The sequence below is a fragment of the Diabrotica virgifera genome, chromosome 2 (assembly GCF_917563875.1).
Source record: "Diabrotica virgifera virgifera chromosome 2, PGI_DIABVI_V3a".
Classification (NCBI taxonomy): Eukaryota; Metazoa; Arthropoda; class Insecta; order Coleoptera; family Chrysomelidae; genus Diabrotica; species Diabrotica virgifera.
In genome coordinates, this window is record NC_065444.1 from 221,210,404 (window position 1) to 221,234,247 (window position 23,844).

At 31.1% G+C, this 23,844-nt stretch overlaps 1 protein-coding gene across 2 annotated transcripts in view; it reads left to right on the plus strand.

Moving 5' to 3' along the window:
• Positions 1-23,844, plus strand: part of LOC126880386 (CREB-regulated transcription coactivator 1) — a 375,806-nt gene that overhangs the window by 175,561 nt on the left and 176,401 nt on the right. For both annotated transcript variants that reach the window (XM_050644219.1, XM_050644220.1), the window contains exon 2: positions 2,846-3,046. In XM_050644219.1, coding sequence (XP_050500176.1) covers positions 2,846-3,046 — 201 coding nt within the window. The remainder of the gene's footprint in view (positions 1-2,845; positions 3,047-23,844) is intronic.

Below are 23,844 nucleotides of genomic sequence, written 5' to 3' on the forward strand. Positions count from 1 at the left end.
CATAATTATAATATGTAAGTAGGTACTTTATTTTAATTAATATTTCGTGAATAAGTTTTGTAGGTTAAATATAAATGTCTTGTATGTAAGTATAAATGTTTCAGAATTTTTAATTGGACTAGCACATATCTAATTATAACATGTAAATAATAACTAAAATAAAATATTCATTTTTCCAAAATCTTGTTTATTCATTTATTTATATATAATATCTACAGCTAGAAGCCAATTACAGATATTACATTAACTATGAGCTAAATAACAAGCACACACACATAAGTATAAAATTGACATATACAAATCTACCATTAATATTAAAATTTTGTGATCAATGGACTCCAATGTATCTACTTAAATAACTATATTAAAAGATTTTTTTCAAAATAATGTCTTACTAATAGACTCCAATGTAGGTATTTAGTCAACTAAAATAAAATCTCTGACGCCGAAATGGCCGACGCCGAAACGGCCTACGCCGAAACGGCTCTACGCCCAAACGGCCACGCCGAAATGGCCACGCCGAAACGGCGACGCCGAAATGTCCTAGACCCGTAAATGGTCTTACTTTGTACCGAACGAATAACCAAGCGAACACCTACGAATTCGTTCCTTCGTTCGTGTTCAGTCTGATTTAAAAGCACCTTAAGGTGCCTTAAGCTACTGCAGTGTGAGCCAAGCACACCCAGTGAAGCTGGTCAGTGTACTGGTGGGACTGATCCTAATGTGCCCATTTTATCTTATGTATACCTTTCTTTTCAATATGTGGTTCCTTTCACGTACCAAGATGTGGTCTGGGGTAAATTGATTAAGACAAAGTAGCTGGGACCTGGGGTCCCTATTCCGGTTGCATTTTAGTTTTTATTTTGCCAAAATAACTAATTTCCTCAGTCACAATTTATATGTTTACGAAAGGTCTCGGGGGCCCCAGCTTAGCCCGGGCCCCCTCTTCCAATGGCATTTTAGGTTTTATTACGCCGAAATAACTAATTTCTTAAGCAATAATTTAAATTTTTATGTTAAGGCCTCAGGGGCCCTGTGTTGTTCCAATTGCATTTTAGTCTAAAAGACTAATTCCCCCAGTGAAAAATTAAAACTATGTTGCGGTCTTTTTAAAATTGTGTCAGTTGAAAATATTTCGTTGGGATCGGCTTTTAAAATACATATTTTTATTTTCCTGGTTACAATCTATGCACGGGGGCCCCGGGGCACTGCCCCGGTTGCCCCAATGGTAGTTACGGCCCTGTCTGCAACAAAGACCTTAGATTAAAACTGAGAGTAAGAGCTTTAATATGCTACGTGTTCTCGATACTGCAATATGGACTTGAAAGCTGGACATTGAAGCAACCAAGGGCGTCGCCAGCCAGCATGATAGAGGGGGGCAAGATGAGACAAACATTGTAAATTAGAAAACAGATAATTATGTAACTATACAGGGTGTAACAAAAATACAGGTCATAAATTTATTCACATATTCTGAGACCAAAAATAGTTCGATTGAACCTAACTTACCTTAGTACAAATGTGCACATAAAAAAAGTTACGTCCTTTGAAGTTACAAAATGAAAATCGATTTTTCCCAATATATCGAAATATATTAGAGCTTTTTTATTGAAAATGGACATGTGGCATTAGTATGGCAGTAGTATCTTAAGAAAAAATTATAGTGGAATTTGGAAACCCCTCAAAAATTTGATGGGGGTTTTGTTCCTTTAAACCCCCCCAAACTTTTGTATACGTTCCAATTTAATTATTATTATAGTACCATTAGTTAAACATTGTTTTAAAAACTTTTTTGCCTCTTAGTACTTTTTCGAAAAATCAGTTTTTATCGAGATATTTTGAATATTTGTCAAATGCACCACATATTTGTATATGGTTAAGTACGATTATGGACACTTGGTAATAATATGAAAATTTATTTATGATTTACATTTTTAGGTATATTTTGAACCATATTAAAAAATAAGCCACATGTCGATAAAAGGTCCCTTATCGAAAAAATACAAAGAGGCAAAAAGACCTAATTTTAGAGATAAGACCTACATGCCAAACTTTGTTCGAATGCCTGTGAAATATCTAGAAATGCAGCTGTACAGTAATTTTTGTGTTCAAGCGAATTCTGATAGTTTTTACCACTCTATGACTTTGCTCGATGGTACCATGTTATTTTCTAAAACCAAACTGATAATTAGGTAAAACATTGCTGCTGTCTAAGATAGGCTCTAGTCTTCTCAGGAAAAGCCGCTCAAATACTTTGGATGTAATAGGCAACAAGCTTATTGGACGGTATGAAGATACTTCCGCGTGATCCTTATTAGGTTTTGGGATTAGAACAATTTGAGCTACTTTCCATTGGAGTGGAAAGTAACCTGTTTTTAATATTGAATTAAATATATAGGTAATTAAACTTACACCTTCGTTGGGTAGATTTTTTAGTACCAAACTAGATATTATATCATATCCAGGTGACTTCTTATTTTCCAGATTATCAATCACTTCTTTAACTTCAATTTTCTTAAACATTTTAATAGGCGGAGCCATTTGATAGGGTGCGTTTACGACTTCATGAATAACTTCTTCGTCTTCAGCTGATACTTCCCTCTGATGCGGTTGAAATACCTCGCATAAATGATTTGCGAAAGTATATGCTTTATCTTTGTCAGTTTTAGCCCATGTGCCATTTGGTTTCCTGATTGGCATATTATTTATTCTGCATTGCCTTGCAAATTGTAGAAGGCCCAGATTAAGAATTGTTACCAAAAATTTGCTTTCCGACAGAAGAGGTCTATAGTACTTCTGTCCTTTAGATTTATCTTTGTTTAATTAAATAATTTTTACTTTTCAGGATGAGCCATGTCACTCAGGAAAGATGCCAGCCAGCAGAGTCGAAGGCAGGAGTAGGGCACGATCTCAGTGTGGTCCGATGAGGAAAATCCACGAAAGGCGGTTAGATACATCTCCTTATACATCACCTTTTTTAAGCCCTCCTGACCCTGGATTTAGACGAACGCATAGTGATTCTGCGTTACACCAAAGTACAATGCAGGTAAGTCAGTTTTTGAGTTTTTCTTTACAAATAGTACAATTCAATAGTAACATAGTTCTGTTATCAATATCGTTTAAATATTTTTAGGGTTCGACTGTTAATGGCTAAATATGGAAAGTGATATTAATAAATTACTATTAAATTAAAAAATTGCATTTGAACTCACATCATGGTTTTGAAGTCCATGTTTTCTTTGTCAAACCATATCTAGATTTTACTTAAAAGTCTTACCTTGTTCACAAAATCCTGATTTATTTAGATGATGGATCCATTCTTGTTTTCTTTGCTGTATCAAGCATCAGCGATTTTCCTGAAATTATTACACCATTCATATTTTGCTTCTTTCAATTATCGTTACACTTACTCTTATTATCAGACTCATAAGAACATTTGTTTTCACCTATCAGCCCATGACCTGATGTCTTCTGTACCACTTCTTATTCTTGACTGGCTTTACAACTCGGGGTGAGTTTTCGCTGCATCCTCTATGGCCTGCAATTTTCTACGATCTTGCACTTCCATTTCCTATTGGTGTGCCCAATTCTAGATAAATCGGCGCTAAAATCATCCTTCCATCTTTTTCTGGAACGACCTACTGATCTTCTACCTTCTGGCGTCTCAAAAAACACCGTCTTTAACACTCTGTCTTCCTCTGTTCTTACCACATGACCTACCCATCTTATCCGATTAGCTAGTATATAGCTATTATATGTCTGACGATGTTTTCAGTACCATACAGACAGAGTCACCAATTCAGCATTGCGACGCCTTCTCCACTATCTTGTCAACTCATCATTCTGAGAACCTTCCTTTCAAATACCAGCAGCATATTTATTTCCCCCCAATGTAGAGTCCATGTTCCACTTGCATATGTAACAACTGTGTGTGTAATTGTTACAGTCTTAATTTAGATTGTCTTTTTAGCAGCTTAGATCTTAACCCGGGAACAGTCGCGTTTTTTTCTGTCACGCATTAGATTTGCGCGTTAGATTTTGTCTAAAAATACGGATTTAGACGCGAATTTACAACAAATCTTTATGTTATAGTATTTTTTATTTACTTTAGTCCATTCTTTCGCGGTTTTTGCTCTAAATTTTAAACAACCGGTTGGATTGACATGAAGTTTGGCATACGCATAGCTTACATGTCAAAGAAAAAAAGTGATACTGTGCCGATGTGTGCTTTTGCCCTGGGGGTTACTTTCACCCCCAAGAGGTAAAAGTATAAGTCCAAAATAAGTCCGGAAATGGATAAACTGACTAATTTTAAATAACTTTTGTTCTATAGAGCTTTTTCGCCAAGTCAACACTTTTCGAGTTATTTGCGAGTGAATATGTTCATTTTTCAACAAAATAACTACATTTTTAGACGGCTTTTCGCAAATAACTCGAAAAGTAAGTATTTTGTCGAAAAAACCTTCTTAGCAAAAATATAGCCTGTAAAAAAGTAAAAAAAATGGTGTACGCGTTAGGTCTCTGGACCTCGTAAAACCAGAGTTATAGCCAATGAAAAATAGATTCATATTCACCAAATTTCAAATAGAATACTTCGAAGTGAAATATCCAAAAAATTAAGCACTTTTTGGGGAAACCCTTATAACTTTTTTAAAGTGATTAAAAAAGCTTTATTTCTGTTTTTATAAAAAGTTTCTAGCATTAAATTTAAGCAAGTTACGCTCAAAATAAAGTTGGTCCCTTTTGTCTTGGCAAAAAAAATCGGGAAGACCACCCCCTAATTACCGACTTAAATGAAATTAATCGTTACCGCTCCACAAATTATTTTAATTATATTGTGTTTATATGATCTGTAAGTTTCATCGATTCAAAGTGCTTATTTTGGAAAAAATTTGGTTTTAAAGTAAAATTTTTAGAAATTTTAATTTTGAAAAATATGCTTTTTTTCAAAATAACTTAAAAATTGTTAGAGATACCAAAAATCTCGAAAAACAAAAAAAGTCAGCATTGCTTTTCTGAATATCATCTATTTTTTTTTTGTTTAAAAATAAGGGCTTTGAACCGATGAAACTTACAGATCATATAAACAATATATACACTAGTAAAGAAACTTCTGAAGTCGTAACGATTAAGTTCATTTGAGATACTAATTAGGGGGTGATTTTCCCGATTTTTTTACCAAAAAAAAGGGACTAACTTTATTTTGAGCGTAACTTGTTTACTTTTAGTGCTAGAAATTTTTTTATAAAACAAAAATGAAGCTTTTTTAAACACTTTAAAGAAGTTGTAATGCGTTTTCCCCGAAATGTGCTTCATTTTTGGTTATTTCACGTTAAAGTATTCCATTTGGAATTTGACGAATATGAACATATTTTTAATTAGCTATAACTCTGCTTCTACTACGTATAGAAACGTGATATATACACCATTTTTAAATTTTTTACAGGCTTTATTTTTGCTATGAATGTTTTTTCGACAAAATACTTACTATTTGAGTTATTTGCAAAAAACCGTCTAAAAACGTGGTTATTTTGTTGAAAAAATGAACATATTCACTGGCAAATAACTCGAAAAGTAGTGACTTAGTGAAAAAACTCTATAGAACAAAAGTTACTTAAAATTAGTCAGTTTATCAATTTCCGGACTTACTTTGGACGAATACTTTTTCACCCCCTCTTGGGGGTGAAAAGCACCCCCGGGGCAAAAGCACATATCGCCATAATATCACTTTTTTTCTTTGACTTGTTAGCTATGTATGTGTATGCCAAATTTCATGTCAATCCAAGCGGTTCTTTAAAATTTAGAGGTTTTGCAATATTTTACCGTTAAAGAACGTACTACTTGTAATGTTAGAAATATTATTTCTAACAATTACTAAAGCTAATTTTTTCTCACCAAAGCCATAAATTCCAAAAAAAGAAGAAGAAGAAAAAAAGAAAAAAAACAAACCTACACATTACTACACCCTTCCTCCAGGCACTTACGAGTGGAAAGTTATGTTGCAAAATTTTTCATCAAGTTATCACGAAAAAAGATAAAATGTTAGATATTTTTCTAACGGCGCGACTGCTCGCGGGTTAATAATGATGATAGGAATATATTTATGTAATGCTCTATTACCAGCAGCTATCCTTGCTGACCTCTTTTTATATAATATGTGGTTTTTCTTCTTTACCACCTAATCAGTTTAATTAAAACGGGTGGAAAAAGACATTCTGCATAATTTATAGTTTGCTACCACTATTAACCTTTTCAGACACAATTTTTTGTATCAGCGAAAAACATTTTTTGCTTCTTTTTCTTACTGTATCTATTTTTCTGAATGCTGGGATCAGCATGATTGCTCCTTCACCTCTCGAACTTCAAATATTTCATATTTTGCATTACTTGTAAGTGAATAACTATTGTATTTAAAAAAAACTTACAATGGAGTAAAATCCTCTGATGTAAGATGGTGTACAGTTATTATAAAAATTTAAATTATCCAAAAGAATTAAAAATTTCACGTTTTCGGTCTTATCAGATCATCATCATTGAAAACTTCTTAAAAGCAATTGAAACTAGCACCATAACAAGGTATATCCTTAGGTTACATATGGTCGTCCTAATCTGTAAACTGCATAACTCCATAATTTTCTGAAAATGAGCCATTACTACCATCTGAAAAAGTCACTACTTTTCCTTTAAACAGGGATCCACGTGCATATTTTTACCAGATGAGAAAATAGCGACTTCTTCATATACACTTTATCTCCCTTGTCCCCAAATTTAGTACGAGAAATACGTAACTCCCTATTTTGTCATGCCACATGACTGACCTGAGAAAGAGATATTTTCAAGAAATACTTGGTGGTAAGTAGTATTAAATACTTATTAAACAATATACAAATGTTAGTGATATGTGTATCTATAAAATATTCCGTTTTACCATTATATCTTTTAAAAGAGGAGATGCGTAGTATTCGCATTAGTCATATTTAGAGAGATAGTTTTTTGTGTCTCCTGTAAAATTTTGATAAATGGAGTTACGCATTTTAAATATTAGATCGACGATATTGAAAATCGTAGTTTTAAAAAAATTGTGACACGAGGTCAATGTTAGAGGAATTCACTTTAGGGGAACATATTGAGCACTGCTCGAAAAACGGACATTAGATCATCCTAGGACATCCTAGAGAAGATAGCAGCCAACTCTCAGTTGTTTATTTAAGGGGCTGTCCTAGTGTAAAAGTACGAAATTCATATTATACTTTTTTTTGGGAATTTCTAAAATAAATAGTACTGTACCAATTATTTTTAAAATTTGCATGAGCATTTATTATAAAAAGAAGTACATGTAAAACAATTTTCTTAAAGAAATATTGAAAATTAAACGATTTATGCGCCATCTACTGACACCGTGAAAATAAAAACATGGCTCCACGGCTGCAGTGATTGGGACTAATAGAGATACTGAAACATAAAATTTCAAAGTATTTATTTTGAAATATAAGTTATTTCCTATGGCATCAACTAGGATTTTTGAAAAATATTAAAATTTGAAAAAATGTCGAAGTGTTGAAAAAATTTTTTTTAATTATTTAAAACATTTTCAGTTTCAAAAACCGCCAAATTGACATTTTTTATCCGATCAAAAAACCCCTAGTTGATGGTATAGAAAATAACTTATGTTTCAATAATAACTTTGAAATTTTATGATTCAGGATCTCTATTAGTCCCAATCTTTGCAGCAGTGGAGCTATGTTTTTATTTTAACGGTGCCAGTAGATGGCGGATAAATCGTTTAATTTTCAATATTTGTTTATGAAAATTGTTTCACATGTACTTCTTTTTATAATAAATGCTCATGCAATAATTGGTACAGTACTTTTTATTTTAGAAATTCCCAAAAAAGTATACGAATTTCGTACTTTTACACTAGGATAGCCCCTTAAAATTTTCAATTTGTAATCTAAGGGTTATTAGACCTTGTTTTGCGGCTAGTTTCAATTACTTGTATGATTTTTTCACTGATGAGGATGGTCTAAGACCGAAAACGTTCTAAAATGTTTAATTTTTATGGATGATTTAAATTTTATAATGAAGATATACCATTTTACATCAGAAGTTTTTACTTCATTATTAGTCCAGGGCGCATCTGTTTTGAGATGGACGTTGAGAGGTGACTCAAATTTTTTTTGCAGAAATTGCTTGAACATAAATCAAATAATAATATTTGAGTTATCCTCCCTCTCAAAAAGGTCCGGAACATTGTTTAAATAATCAAAATGTCAAAAAATGAAGGAAAAATTCGATTTTTTTCTTCGTTTTTTGATTATAACTTTAAAAGTATTCATTTTCGAGAAAAGTTGTACTGACATAAAAGTTGCGGAATTAAATTTCCTACAATATAGAATTGGTTAAAAATTTAAAAAATAGTCACCCTTGTTGCAAAATAGCAATAATTACGAAAAAACCATAGAAACACAAGTATTCGCATTTTGCGTTTTTCAACCATTTAGGCCTTGGGCCCGCATATACAATTATTATTTATGACCACACCGTTGAAACTTTTTGTACTTGTTATTTGGGTGGAGTCGGACAAATTTTGAGCTTGGCGCATTATGGTAGTGGGGCGTTTGTCTGTCAAGCGGTGACGAAGTTGTCAATTTTATACAAGAAAAAAATTTATTACCACATTGGTCATTCTATTTTAATCAATGGATTTTATCATATAAACAACGAAAACAATTTTGTCGGACAAAAATATTGGGGCATATGACGCGTCGGACACGCTAAATATGTCAAATTTATGAAAATAATAAATTTATTACCACATCGATAATTTTAACGGTATCTATCATAAAACCTTTTTACAATAATGTGGTAACCTTGTCGGACAATTTTCACGGGGCATATGCGCAGTCGGACGCGCCGAATATGTCAATTTCCTGAAAATTTTTTATTTATTACCACAGATGTCATTTTTATTTTGTACTGTTCTTTTACATGTGTAACGCATATTGGATCACTTGTCGGACAAAAATAATGGGGCGTTTTGGTACAATTAAAAGAAAAAGTAATTTTTATGCATACAGGGTGTTTGGTAAAGAATGGGCCATAGCTTAACCTCAGGTTCCTGAGGTTAAAATAGGCCGATTTAAGCTAACTTACCTTAGTACAAAGTTTATAATAGCCGAGATACAGGGTGTCAAAATCAAACTTTTTTTTTATTAATTATTGAATATTTCCTGATAGGTATGAGATAACAACATGAAATTTTATATCTGGGGGTTTCTTGAGTCGAGAAATCTAAATTCCTTACCAAAACTTATGCATTGCCCAGAGGGCGCCACATATGCCTTTCAGCACTCATTTATTACGTTCAATTTTTTTATCCCTCACTCTGTATAATTTTGACATTAAAATTTTTATTTTCCTATTAGTTTTACTTAAAAAAGGTATACTTCTTTCATCTTCCTAAACTCAACCGTTTTCGAGATAAACGCATTTTAAATATGCGATACACCATCATTTTTAGCATAATATCATTGTAGTTACACCCAAAAAATAACTTAAAATTTATGAAAATAATAAATTTATTACCACATGGATAATTTTAACGGTATCTACTATAAAACCTTTTTACAATAATGTGGTAACCTTGTCGGACAATTTTCACGGGGCATATGCGCAGTCGGACGCGCCGAAGATGTCAATTTCCTGAAAATTTTTTATTTATTACCACAGATGTTATTTTTATTTTGTACTGTTTTTTTACATGTGTAATGCATATTGGACCCACTTGTCAGACAAAAATAATGGGGCGTTTTGGTACAATTTAAAAAAAATTAATTTTTATACATTTTTGACCTCATATTAAATTACGTATTTTTCGGCTCATATTACCCGTATGCGCGCCAATGGTGAATATTAAATTCTTAACTGTAGTTAAAAAATGTGCAATAACTACCTCTTAAAACCCACCAAATTTCATTTGCATATCTCAACTGGTTTTAAAGCAATAAATAAATCGTCAGTTTGTCAGAAAAACTTCAACACCCCCTATCTCGGAAACGATGCATTTGTGGACATACGTTTTTCTCGTAAAGCAAACTGACTTTATTTTGTCATGCACAATTACTCCTTATTGCCATACTTATTTAAAAACACACTTTGTCTATGAAAAACATGGCTAGTTTTTAAAGTCTTTAACTTTTTTATTATCCAGCATAAACGAATGAATGAAAAAACTGAATGTTGAGAAGGAATGAGGCTATAGTTAGGTTTTCATTTTAGTATTTTATAGATGCTAGAATATTCCACGGGGTGATGCGAACTTTGAGAAAAAACACAGTTTGATTCATACACTAGCTTTGCAATAAAAATTATGTGTGTAACGACAATATTACTACAGGGATATTGCTAAAGAATAAGGCGCTAATGTTACGAAAAAATCACTTAAATCGGACAAGAGGTTTATAAAATACAAACCATCAAAAATAACCCATTTTTAAGGTGGTTGATTAATTTTGGTCCAGAGTGTACATATACAGGGTGTTTGGTAAAGAATGGGTCATAGCTTAACCTTAGATTCCTGAGGTTAAAATAGGTCGATATAAGCTAACTTACCTTAGTACGAAAGTTGATAATAACCGAAATACAAGGTGATAAAGTTAAACTTTTATTTTATTTATTCTTGAATATTTCCTAACAGGCATGGGATAATAACACGAAATTCGGTAAGCAGGGGTTTTTCGGGACAATAAATCTAAATTTGCCACCAAAAATGATATATTATCCAGAGGGCGCCACATACGCCTTTCAGCGCTCATTTAATAGGATCAATTGTTTTATTTCTCACTCTACATACCTTTTGAATCAACACTTTTATTCTCTTAACATTTATACTTAAAAAAGGTTACTATATTCATCTCGTTAAACTCAGTCGTTTTCGAGATAAACGCATTTTAAGTCTGCGAGGCAATATAATTTTTTGCAAAATTGTGATCTGATATTTGCTTACATACTCCTTGAACAACGACAAACATCGTTCTGTAGTTTTTTTTCCAATTAAAAAACATTTCCGACACAAGTATCAGGTTATAAGTAGTTATATTCTAAATCAAAAAATCTAAGTGTCCGACAAAAATATTGGGTCAAATCCAAAGTCGGACAAAAAATTTAATTTTTATTAATAAACTGTCTTTTAAACAATACTGGGTTCGTGCAACCCTTACCTTTAAAACCATTTTTCCGACAACATTAGTAGGTTATAAGTAATTATATTCTTAATCAAAAAATCAAAGTGTCGGACAAAAATATTGGGGCAACTCGACAGTCGGACAAAAAATTTAATTTTTATTAGTAAAGTATACTTTCAAATTATGCTGGGTTCGTGCATCCCTTATCTTTACAACCATTTTTCCGACAAATGTAGTAGGTTACAAGTAATTATATTCTTAAACAAAAAATGTAATTGTCTGACAAAAATGTTGGGACAAACGAACAGAAAACTTAATTTTTTTAGGCTATCGACGAGGAGGTATTATCAAAAAAAAATTTAAAACAGTGTTTCTCGGTTACTTTTGAATCGATTTAGCTGAAAATTGGTACACATGCTAAGTAAAGCATTTAAAAGGGTATGACGTAGATCGGAACCCAAAATTTTCTTAAAAAATTTTCCGACAAGAAGGAAAATTTTAGAAAAATTGTGATCTGATAATTTTTGTACATACTCCTTGAACAACGACAAACATCGTTCTGTATTTTTTTCTCGAATTAAAAAAAAATTTTCAGCACATGTATCAGGTTATAAGTAGTTATATTCCAAATCAAAAAATGTAAGTGCCCGACCTAAATAGTGGGGCACATCCAAAGTCGGACAAAAAATTTAATTTTTATTAATATACTTTTAAACTATTCTGCGTTCGTGCATCCCTTATCTTTACAACCATTTTTCCGACAAAAGTAGTAGGATACAAGTAATTATACTCTTAAACAAAAAATTTAATTGTCTGACAAAAATGTTGGGGCAAACGAACAGGAAACTTAATTCTTTTAGGCTATGGACGAGGAGGTATTATCCAAAAACATTTTAAAACAGTTTTTCTCGGTTATTTTTGAATCGATTTAGCTGAAAATTGGTACACACACTAAGTAAAACATTTAAAAGGGTATGACGTAGAGTTGTACCCAAAATTTTCCCAAAAAAATTTCGGACAGGAGGGAAAATTTTAGAAAAATTGTGATCTGATATTTGCGTACATACTCCTTGAACAACGACAAATATCGTTCTGTAGTTTTTTTTCTCGAAATAAAAAAAAATTTCCGACACAAGTATCAGGTTATAAGTAGTTATATTCCAAATCAAAAAATCTAAGTGTCCGACAAAAATATTGGGGCAAATCCAAAGTCGGATAAAAAATTTAATGTTTATTAATAAACTATAATAAATATTAATAACTATAATAAATGATTGTGAGTAAGTCTGTGTTTCATTACTACATTTAATAAACTATACCTTTAAATCATGCTGGGTTCGTGCATCGCTTATATATTTACAACCATTTTTCCGACAAAGTAGTAAGTTACAAAGTAGTAAGTTAGTAAGTTTTCTGTTCGTTTGCCCCAAGATTTTTGTCAACCAATTACATTTTTTGTTTAAGAATATAATTACTTGTAACTTACTACCTTTGTCGGAAAAATGGTTGTAAAGATAAGGGATACACGAACCCAGCATAATTTAAAAGTATAGTTTATCAATAAAAATTAAATTTTTTGTCTGACTTTGGATTTGCCCCAATCTTTTTGTCGGACACTTAGATTTTTTGATTTGGAATATAACTACTTATAACCTGATACATGTGCTGAAAATTTTTTTTTAATTCGAGAAAAAAAATACAGAACGATGTTTGTCGTTGTTCAAGGAGTTTGTACACAAATTATCAGATCACAATTTTTCTAAAATTTTCCCTCTTGTCGGAAAATTTTTTAAGAAAATTTTGGGTTCCGATCTACGTCATACCCTTTTAAATGCTTTACTTAGCGTGTTTACCAATTTTCAGCTAAATCGATTCAAAAGTAACCGAGAAACACTGTTTTAAATTTTTTTTTGATAATACCTCCTCGTTGATAGCCTAAAAGAATTAAGTTTTCTGTTCGTTTGCCCCAACATTTTTGTCAGACAATTACATTTTTTGTTTAAGAATATAATTACTTGTAACCTACTACTTTTGTCGGAAAAATGGTTGTAAAGATAAGGGATGCACGAACCCAGCATAATTTGAAAGTATACTTTACTAATAAAAATTAAATTTTTTGTCCGACTGTCGAGTTGCCCCAATATTTTTGTCCGACACTTTGATTTTTTGATTAAGAATATAATTACTTATAACCTACTAATGTTGTCGGAAAAATGGTTTTAAAGGTAAGGGTTGACGAACGCAGTATTGTTTAAAAGACAGTTTATTAATAAAAATTAAATTTTTTGTCCGACTTTGGATTTGACCCAATATTTTTGTCGGACACTTAGATTTTTTGATTTAGAATATAACTACTTATAACCTGATACTTGTGTCGGAAATTTTTTTTAATTGGAAAAAAAAACTACAGAACGATGTTTGTCGTTGTTCAAGGAGTATGTACGCAAATATCAGATCACAATTTTTCTAAAATTTTCCCTCTTGTCCGAAATTTTTTTGGAAAAATTTTTGGGTACAGCTCTACGTCATACCCTTTTAAATGTTTTACTTAGTGTGTGTACCAATATTCAGCTAAATCGATTCAAAAATAACCGAGAAAATCTGTTTTAAAATATTTTTGGATAATACCTCCTCGTCCATAGCCTAAAAGAATTAAGTTTCCTGTTCGTTTGCCCCAACATTTTTGTCAGACAATTACATTTTTTGTTTAAGAGTATAATTACTTGTATCCTACTACTTTTGTCGGAAAAATGGTTGTAAAGATAAGGGATGCACGAACCCAGAATAATTTAAAAGTATAGTTTATTAATAAAAATTAAATTTTTTGTCCGACTTTGGATGTGCCCCACTATTTATGTCGGGCACTTAGATTTTTTGATTTGGAATATAACTACTTATAACCTGATACATGTGCTGAAAAATATTTTTTTAATTCGAGAAAAAATACAGAACGATGTTTGTCGTTGTTCAAGGAGTATATACACAAATTATCAGATCACAATTTTTCTAAAATTTTCCCTCTTGTCGGAAAATTTTTTAAGAAAATTTTGGGTTCCGATCTACGTCATACCCTTTTAAATGCTTTACTTAGTGTGTGTACCAATTTTCAGCGAAATCGATTCAAAAGTAACCGAGAAACACTGTTTTAAATTTTTTTTTTTTTGATAATACCTCCTCGTCGATAGCCTAAAAGAATTAAGTTTTCTGTTCGTTTGCCCCAACATTTTTGTCAGACAATTACATTTTTTGTTTAAGAATATAATTACTTGTAACCTACTACTTTTGTCGGAAAAATGGTTGTAAAGATAAGGGATGCACGAACCCAGCATAATTTGAAAGTATACTTTACTAATAAAAATTAAATTTTTTGTCCGACTGTCGAGTTGCCCCAATATTTTTGTCCGACACTTTGATTTTTTGATTAAGAATATAATTACTTATAACCTACTAATGTTGTCGGAAAAATGGTTGTAAATAAAAAAATTTCAGGAAATTGACATCTTCGGCGCGTCCGACTGCGCATATGCCCCGTGAAAATTGTCCGACAAGGTTACCACATTATTGTAAAAATGTTTTATGGTAGATACCGTTAAAATTATCCATGTGGTAATAAATTTATTATTTTCATAAATTTGACATATTTAGCGTGTCCGACGCGTCATATGCCCCAATATTTTTGTCCGACAAAATTGTTTTCGTTGTTTATATGATAAAATCCATTGATTAAAATAGAATGACCAATGTGGTAATAAATTTTTTTCTTGCATAAAATTGACAACTTCGTCACCGCTTGACAGACAAACGCCCCACTACCATAATGCGCCAAGCTCAAAATTTGTCCGACTCCACAAAAATAACAAGTACAAAAAGTTTCAACGGTGTGGTCATAAATAATAATTGTATATGCGGGCCCAAGGCCTAATTTATGCTACACTTAGGACCTTCATATTTCACCCAGAAATACTTTATGATACAGTAAAATAATACTGTAAATTTAATTAAGATCGGTTCAATAGATTTTGCCAAATAAATTTTGCAATCCAGCTTTCGCAAAAAAAATTCATGTTTTCAAAATGTTACAGGACTGAAAATAAAGCAGATAGCAAGTTGAATTTTTTTTTGCTTATAGAAGTGTACTGTTCCTTTCATTTGCAATTTTCAAAATTAAAATCGATTAATTACCACGGCGTCAGAAAATTTTTGAAATAAACAATAATTTTTGGTGCTATGCGCAGGACAGCGGTGTTCGATTCACACAAGTTGATTTCCACCAAAATTTCTTCCAATCTTTATCTAATATATTATTTTCTTACTCTATATTTTGTTGTATTTTAATATTTTAATTCCACAAAAATCAAACTAATTTTATTATTGTTTGTGAAATATTGTTTAAACAATTGCATATGTTTAAAAATAATAAACTTTTATTATTTAAGTTAAAATATATGAACAAAGAAAGTTTTTGCTAATAAAAGTGTTATTTCAAAGGATAGAGTGTGTGTTTTTATTTTGCAATAAACAATTTATTTATTTATATCGAAATGTAATAAAAATTAAAATGTATCAATCATTATCAAAGGTCATTGGAATGCCCAATCAAAACAAACTATCCGCTGTCCTGCGCGTAGCACCAATAATTAATGTTTATTTAAAAAAATTCCTGACGCCGTGGTGTTAATCGATTTTAATTTTGCAAAATTGCAAATGAAAGGTACAGTACACTTCTATACGCAAAAAAATTTTCAACTTGCTATCTGCTTTATTTTCAGTCCTGTAACATTTTGAAAAAATGATTTTTTTTTACGAAAGCTGGAAAGCTTTCAAAATTTATTTTGCAAAATCTATAGAACCGATCTTAATGAAATATACAATATTGTTTTACTGTATCATATAGTTTTTCAGGGTGAAATATGAAGGTCCTAAGTGTAGCATAAATGGTTGAAAAACGTATAATGCGAATACTTGTTTTTGTATGCTTTTTTAACAATTATTGCTATTTTGCAACAAGGGTGACTATGTTTTAAATTTTTAACCAATTCTTTATTGTAGAAAATTTAATTACGCAACTTTTATGTTAGTACAACTTTTCTCGAAAATTAACACTTTTAAAGTTATAATAAAAAAACCAAGAAAAAAATCGAATTTTTCCTTCAAATTTTGACATTTTGATTATTTAAACAATGTTCCGGACCTTTTTGAGAGGGAGGATAACTCAAATATTATTATTTGATTTATTTTCAAGCAATTTCGGCAAAAAAGTTTGAGTCACCTCTCAACGTCCAAATGTACTAATACTTTTACAGATGCGCCCTGGTCTATATAAGTTTTTTAAACTATGGGACTGGGGTTCTCTCTTTTGTTTATTTAACTATTGTATTATTTTTTAAATAAATAAAGTTTTACACAGTTATTTATTGTGTAATGTTTACCTTTTGCCTCTCTTTACATTTTTTTTTAAATTGCAGTAAATTTTTATATTCTTGTATGAGAGGGACCCAAAGTTTGTTTTGTCCGGTTCGCTCAAGACGCTGGAACCGGCCGCGGCCCATAACCTATGGCTTTCAATGGTGATAAATCTTTTTATAACTTTATTTCACCTTTCCATTTCATCTTCTTTGCCCTTGCACTACTTCTTCACTGAATCTCCTTTCTTTCTTGTTGAATTGTGTTTTGTTTCCTGAAAGGGGTTTTTTAAAACTAGTCACTCGAATTGTTCCAAATAAAAGAAAATTGGTTTTTTATACAGGGTGAGTCATGAGGAACTGTACATACTCCTACCTCGTATAGAGGCCCCTATGGGGAATAACAAATGACCATTAAAAAGTGTCTGCTCCCATTGTTTAATAATATACAGGGCGAGTTTCGCATTTTGACAGAAATTTGTATTCGTCATAATTTTTGAACGGTCAGATCGATGTGTCTCTTATTTTGGTCAATAGTTACACTATTACCACCTAATCAACTGATTTATTCAAACTAGAAAAAAATCAGGTCCGGCTTTAAAAAAATTAGTTCGTTTGTGTCTTAAAAAAAATTTCACCCTGTATAAGCTTTTTGAAAACTCTAATATGAATTTTACAAATTAGACAAATAGGCAATTAAAATAACATATTTATTTTTTTCCGCACACGATTGCTTAATTTTTGATAAAAAAATCAAATTTGATTATGAATTAAAAGTTTGGTAAAGTGAACCATAGATTTAACAAAATTAACTTTTATTACCAAAATTAATTTTTTTTTGAACAAATATTTAATTTATGTTACCACCAATCAACTGATTTATTCAAACAAGAAAAAAATCAGGCCCGGATTTAAAAAATAAGTTCGTTTTGGTCTTAGAAAAAATTTCACCCTGTATACGCTTTTTGAAAACTCTAATATGATTTTTACAAATTAGACAAATAGGCAATTAAAATGGCGTATTTATTTTTTCCCCACACGATTACTTAATTTTTAATAAAAAAAAATCAAATTTGACTATGAATAATTAAAAGTTTGGTAAAGTGAACCATAGATTAAAAAGAAATAACTTTTATTACAAAAATGAATTTTTTTTGAACAAATATTTAATTTATGTTATCACCCAATCAACTGATTTATTCAAACAAGAAAAAAATCAGGCCCGGATTTAAAAAATAAGTTCGTTTTGGTCTTAGAAAAAATTTCACCGTGTATCCGCTTTTTGAAAACTCTAATATGATTTTTACAAATTAGACAAATAGGCAATTAAAATGGCATATTTATTTTTTCCCCACACGATTACTTAATTTTTTATAAAAAAAAATCAAATTTGACTATGAATAATTAAAAGTTTGGTAAAGTGAACCATAGATTAAAAAGAAATAACTTTTATTACAAAAATGAATTTTTTTTGAACAAATATTTAATTTATGTTATCACCCAATCAACTGATTTATTCAAACTAGAAAAAAATCAGGCCCGGATTTAACAAATTAGTTTGTTTGGGTCTTAGAAAAAATTTCACCTTGTATACGTTTTTTGAAAACTCTAATATGAATTTTACAAATAAGACAAATAGGCAATTAAAATGGCATATTTATTTTTTCCCCACACGATTACTTATTTTTTTATTAAAAAATCAAATTTGACTATGCATAAAAATTACGTATTTTTTATGGGAAATTAGCCACAATTTTACTAAAAAATGAATTTATTAACGTAACTCATAAATATTGGCGATATCATTTTAAAGTCTTCTACTTTAAAATGTATAATATACGTCTGAATTGCCAATATAAATGAGTCAGATTAAATAAATTATTAGAAGAATTTTTTTACTCAGCAACAACATGTTTGTTTAGTTTAATAGTATTTTGTATTTTGAGAACGAAACCCGATTTCGGCTTCGAAACGTTAATAAATTCATTTTTTAGTAAAATTGTGGCTTATTTCCCATAAAAAATACGTAATTATAAAAATGCCACAAGGAAATAGCTTCAGAACAACATTATGCATAAAAAGTTTGGCAAAGTTTTTGCACAGATTTAAAAAAATTAACTTTTTTTACAAAAATTAATTTACAAAAACAACGTTTTTCTTAAAATTAAAAGTTTTACCAATTTTGTTTCTATAACACGTCTAGATCTAAAACTTTCCATAACACTTCTTTTGGACTCTATAGTTTAACATAGACGTGATCAAATTGATAAATTTTAAATTTTCCCACCTAATTTTTGCGATTTACAAGTTTGCAACTTTTACAAGAAGAAGACTGAAAGTCTACAACAATTTTCATAGTCTTCACAATGGTAAGAGGTATGTGCTGTAAAAATTTCAGAAAAAAAAATATTAAAATGGAACAGAGTTGTAGCGAGTTAAACCGTGAGTTCATTTTTTTTCATTTTTAGGTTAAAATTCCGATTTTGACAAATTTGATTTGTTAATAAAGAATTAATTAATCGTGTGGGGAAAAAAATAAATATGCCATTTTAATTGCCTATTTATCTTATTTGTAAAATTCATATTAGAGTTTTCAAAAAGCGTATACAGGGTGAAATTTTTTCTAAGACCAAAACGAACTAATTTTTTAAATCGGGACCTGATTTTTCTCTAGTTTGAATAAATCAGTTGATTGGATGGTAACATAAATTACTTATTAGTGCAAAAAAATTAATTTTTGTAATAAAAGTTATTTTTTTTAAATCTATGGTTCACTTTACCAAACTTTTAATTCATAGTGAATTTTGATTTTTTTATAAAAAATTAAGTAATCGTGTGCGGAAAAAAATAAATATGCCATTTTAATTGCCTATTTGTCTAATTTGTAAAATTCATATTAGAGTTTTCAAAAAGCGTATACAGGGTGAAATTTTTTCTAAGACCCAAACGAACTAATTTTTTTAAAGTCGGACCTGATTTTTTTCTAGTTTGAATAAATTAGTTGATTAGGTGGTAATAGTGTAACGATTGGCCAAAATAAGAGACACATCGATCTGGCCGTTCAAAAATGATGACGAATACAAATTTCTGTCAAAATGTGAAACTCGCCCTGTATATTATTAAACAATGGGAGCAGACACTTTTTAATGGTCATTTGTTATTCCCCATAGGAGCCTCTATACGAGGTAGGAGTATGTACAATTCCTCATGACTCACCCTGTATAAAGGGCTTACAAGATGCAAAAAAATATCAAAATACGCATGGTGCTATTTCGGTACATTTTTTATCAGCTGGAACCACAGCTGTGCATAAACCAAAAGTACGTGATAAGTACTATGTATCAATTTCTACAGTAAAGCCTTGATACACTATGAGATCATAAGCATATCCACTATATCCACATAAAACAAAAACTCCATTGTTGAGTCTTGTTATTAATGTATTTCCGGTTTTTATACCACTTGCGGTTAAAAAGTTCTAACCGGAAGTGGCAACATAAGTCACAGAAATAGTACATGTGATAAATCAATCGGCGCGTATTGAAACGTCGAGCTCGAATATTTAGTTCCGGTTTTGATGTCTGTTCCGGTTAAAAAGTTATGACCGGAAGTTTGGCAGAAATTACTCAAAATTAATGAAATCTTATATTAACCGACGCAAAGTTACACGAATAGTTTAAATATCGACTTGCGGTTTTATTTCCGGTCACGTTGGGTGTTGTTTTATTGGATACTCACCAAACTATCATTTAGGTATATTTGGGGATTTAACAATATGCACCAGCCATTCGAAGCTGGAAACACACTCTACATGAAAAGTTAAACAACAACGGGTCCTGCTTTATAAACTTTATAATTGCCAGCACATGTTTCATATACACGGACTTGGACAAGCCCGATGAGAGTACGCTAAATCCAATCAACAATGTAGTAGTTAATGCAACACACTTCAGTGACGTGAATAACGTATCATATAAAGGAACTTGTATAAGTCCAATGGGAATAGAGTAAATCAAATCGACAACATAGTAGTTGATGTAGCACACCTAAATGACGTGAATATCGTATGCATTAGACGCGTAGCAAACATATACTTTACTACTATTTACTTCAAATACAAATAAGAACGGGATGGAATACCAAATAGACCGGGCAGTATCGTCGCCCCCGCTAGCGCAATTATTCCGATTCGATTTTTTTGCACAAACTCACTCAAAAAGAGGTCCTTATAACATATCCACAGGGTGCCGGGCGGTGCCGTGATCGAAACATTTTTTAAACAATTTTTTTAAACAAATTCACAAAAATAATTTTTTTATTTCCAAAAATTTTTTAGATAGTTTGGGTCATTCTGAGCAAAAAAGTTCTCTTGTCATTTTTCTCTAAAATTGACTGTTGTCGAGTTATACGCGATTAAAAATTTGAAAAATGCGAAAATGGCCATTTTCAAGGCTTCATAACTCAATCAAAAATGATTATTATGAAATCCAAAAAGTGACAAAATCAAGATTCAAATACCTTCTTCAACGTTCTGAAGAGATTTTTGTCATTAATTTATTACAAAGCTGTTATTTTTAGTTATTAACAATTAGCGATATAGTCTAACTGTATCGTCGCCCCCGTTAGCGGAACAATTTCGATCAGTTTTTTTTGCACAAACTTACTCAAAAAGGGGTCCTCATAACATATCCACAGGGTGCCTTGCGGTGCCGTGGTCTAAACATTTTTTAAACAATTTTTTTTAAACAAATTCACAAAAATAATTTTTTCATTTCCAACAATTTTTTTAGATAACTTGGGTCATTCTGAGCAAAAAAGGTCTCTTGTAATTTTTCTCTAAATTTGATTGTTGTCGAGTTATATGCGATTAAAAATTTGAAAATGCGAAAATGGCCATTTCAAGGCTTCATAACTCGATTAAAAATGATTATTATGAAATTTAAAAAGTGACAAAATCAAGATTGAAATACCTTCTTTAGCGTCCTGAAGAGATTTTTGTGTCATTATTTTATTACAAAGCTGTTATTTTTAGTTATTAACAATTAGCGGTATAGTCCAACTGTATCGTCGCCCCCGTTAGCGGAACTATTTCGGTTAGATTTTTTTGCACAAACTTACTCAAAAATAGGTCCTTATAACATATCCACAGAGTGCCGGCCGGTGGTCGAGAAATTGTTTAAACAATTTTTTTATACAAATTCACAAAAATAATTTTTTCATTTCCAACAATTTTTTTTTAGATAATTTGGGTCATTCTGAGCAAAAAAGGTCTCTTGTAGTTTTCGTCTCAAATTGATTGTTGTCTAAATAACAACTAAAATTAACAGCTTTGTAATAAAATAATGACAAAAATCTCTTCAGGACGCTGAAGAAGGTAGGTATTTAAATCTTGATATTGTCACTTTTTTAATTTCATAATAATAATTTTTAATCGAGTTATGAAGCCTTGAAAATGGCCATTTTCGCATTTTTCAAATTTTTAATCGCGTATAACTCGACAACAGTCAAGTTTAGAGAAAAATGACCAAAGACCTTTTTTTACTCACAATGATCCAAGTTATCTAAAAAAAAAATTGTGGGAAATGAAAAAATTATTTTTGTGAATTTGTTTAAAAAAAATTGTTTAAAAAATTTTTAGACCACGGCACCGCCCAGCACTCTGTGGATATGTTATAAAGACCTCTTTTTGAGTAAGTTTTTGCAAAAAAATCGAATCGAAATAGTTCCTCTAACGGGGGCGACGATACAGTTGGAATATACCGCTAATTGTTAATAACTAAAAATAACAGCTTTGTAATAAAATAATGACACAAAAATCTCTTCAGGACGTTGAAAAAGGTATTTGACTTGATTTTGTCACTTTTTGAATTTCATAATAATCATTTTTAATCGAGTTATGAAGCCTTGAAAATGGCAATTTTCGCATTTTTCAAATTTTTAATCGCGTATAACTCGACAACAGTCAAGTTTAGAGAAAAATGACCAAAGACCTTTTTTACTCACAATGATCCAAGTTATCTAAAAAAAATTGTGGGAAATGAAAAAATTATTTTTGTGAATTTGTTTAAAAAAAATTGTTTAAAAAATTTTTAGACCACGGCACCGCCCGGCACCCTGTGGATATGTTATAAAGACCTCTTTTTGAGTAAGTTTGTGCAAAAAAATCGAATCGAAATGGTTCCGCTAACGGGGGCGACGATACAGTTGGACTATACCGGTAATTGTTAATAACTAAAAATAACAGCTTTGTAATAAAATAGTGACAAAAATGTCTTCAGGACGTTGAAAAAGGTATTTGAATCTTGATTTTGTCACTTTTGAATTTCATAATAATCATTTTTAATCGAGTTATGAAGCCTTGAAAATGGCAATTTTCGCATTTTTCAAATTTTTAATCGCGTATAACTCGACAACAGTCAATTTTAGAGAAAAATGACAGGAGACCTTTTTTGCTCAGAATGACCCAAATTATCTAAAAAAAATTGTTGGAAATAAAAAAATTATATTTGTGAATTTAAAAAAAAAATGTTTAAACAATTTTTCGACCACGGCACCGCCCGGCACCCTGTGGATATGTTATAAGGACCTCTTTTTGAGTAAGTTTGTGCAAAAAAATCGAATCGGAATAATTGCGCTAGCGGGGGCGACGATACTGTCCGGTCTAAAACGAATTACTGAAATATTGTGGAGCATCAATGACAGAATAATTAACAAAATCATAAAACACAATAAAATACCGGAAGAATGGAGAACGAGCGAACTAATTCTACTATTCAAAAAAAGAGATAAAAAGCAGCCAGAAAACTACAGAGGTATCAACTTGTTAAATACTACCCTAAAACTTACAAATAAAATCTTACAAGACGTAATGAATCAGATGATAAGTTTAGCAGATGAACAACAGGGTTTTCGTACTGGAAAATCGTGTACAGATGCAATATTCGTCATAAAGCAGATTACTAGAGAAATCACTAGAGTATAATAGACCAGCATTTCTATGTCTGATTGACTTAAAGAAAGCATTTGACAGAGTAAGACTCAAAGATGTAATCCATCTTCTGTATAATAGAGAAGTCCCTCTAGATATCATAAAAACTATTGAGAACATCTACCAAAACAACAAAATGGAAGTCAGAATAGATGGACAACTTACAGAACCTATAGATATAGGCAGCGGAATAAGACAGGGAGACTCATTGAGTCCTATGCTTTTCAATTTAATCATGGATGAAATCATCAAAAACGTCAACAAAGGAAGA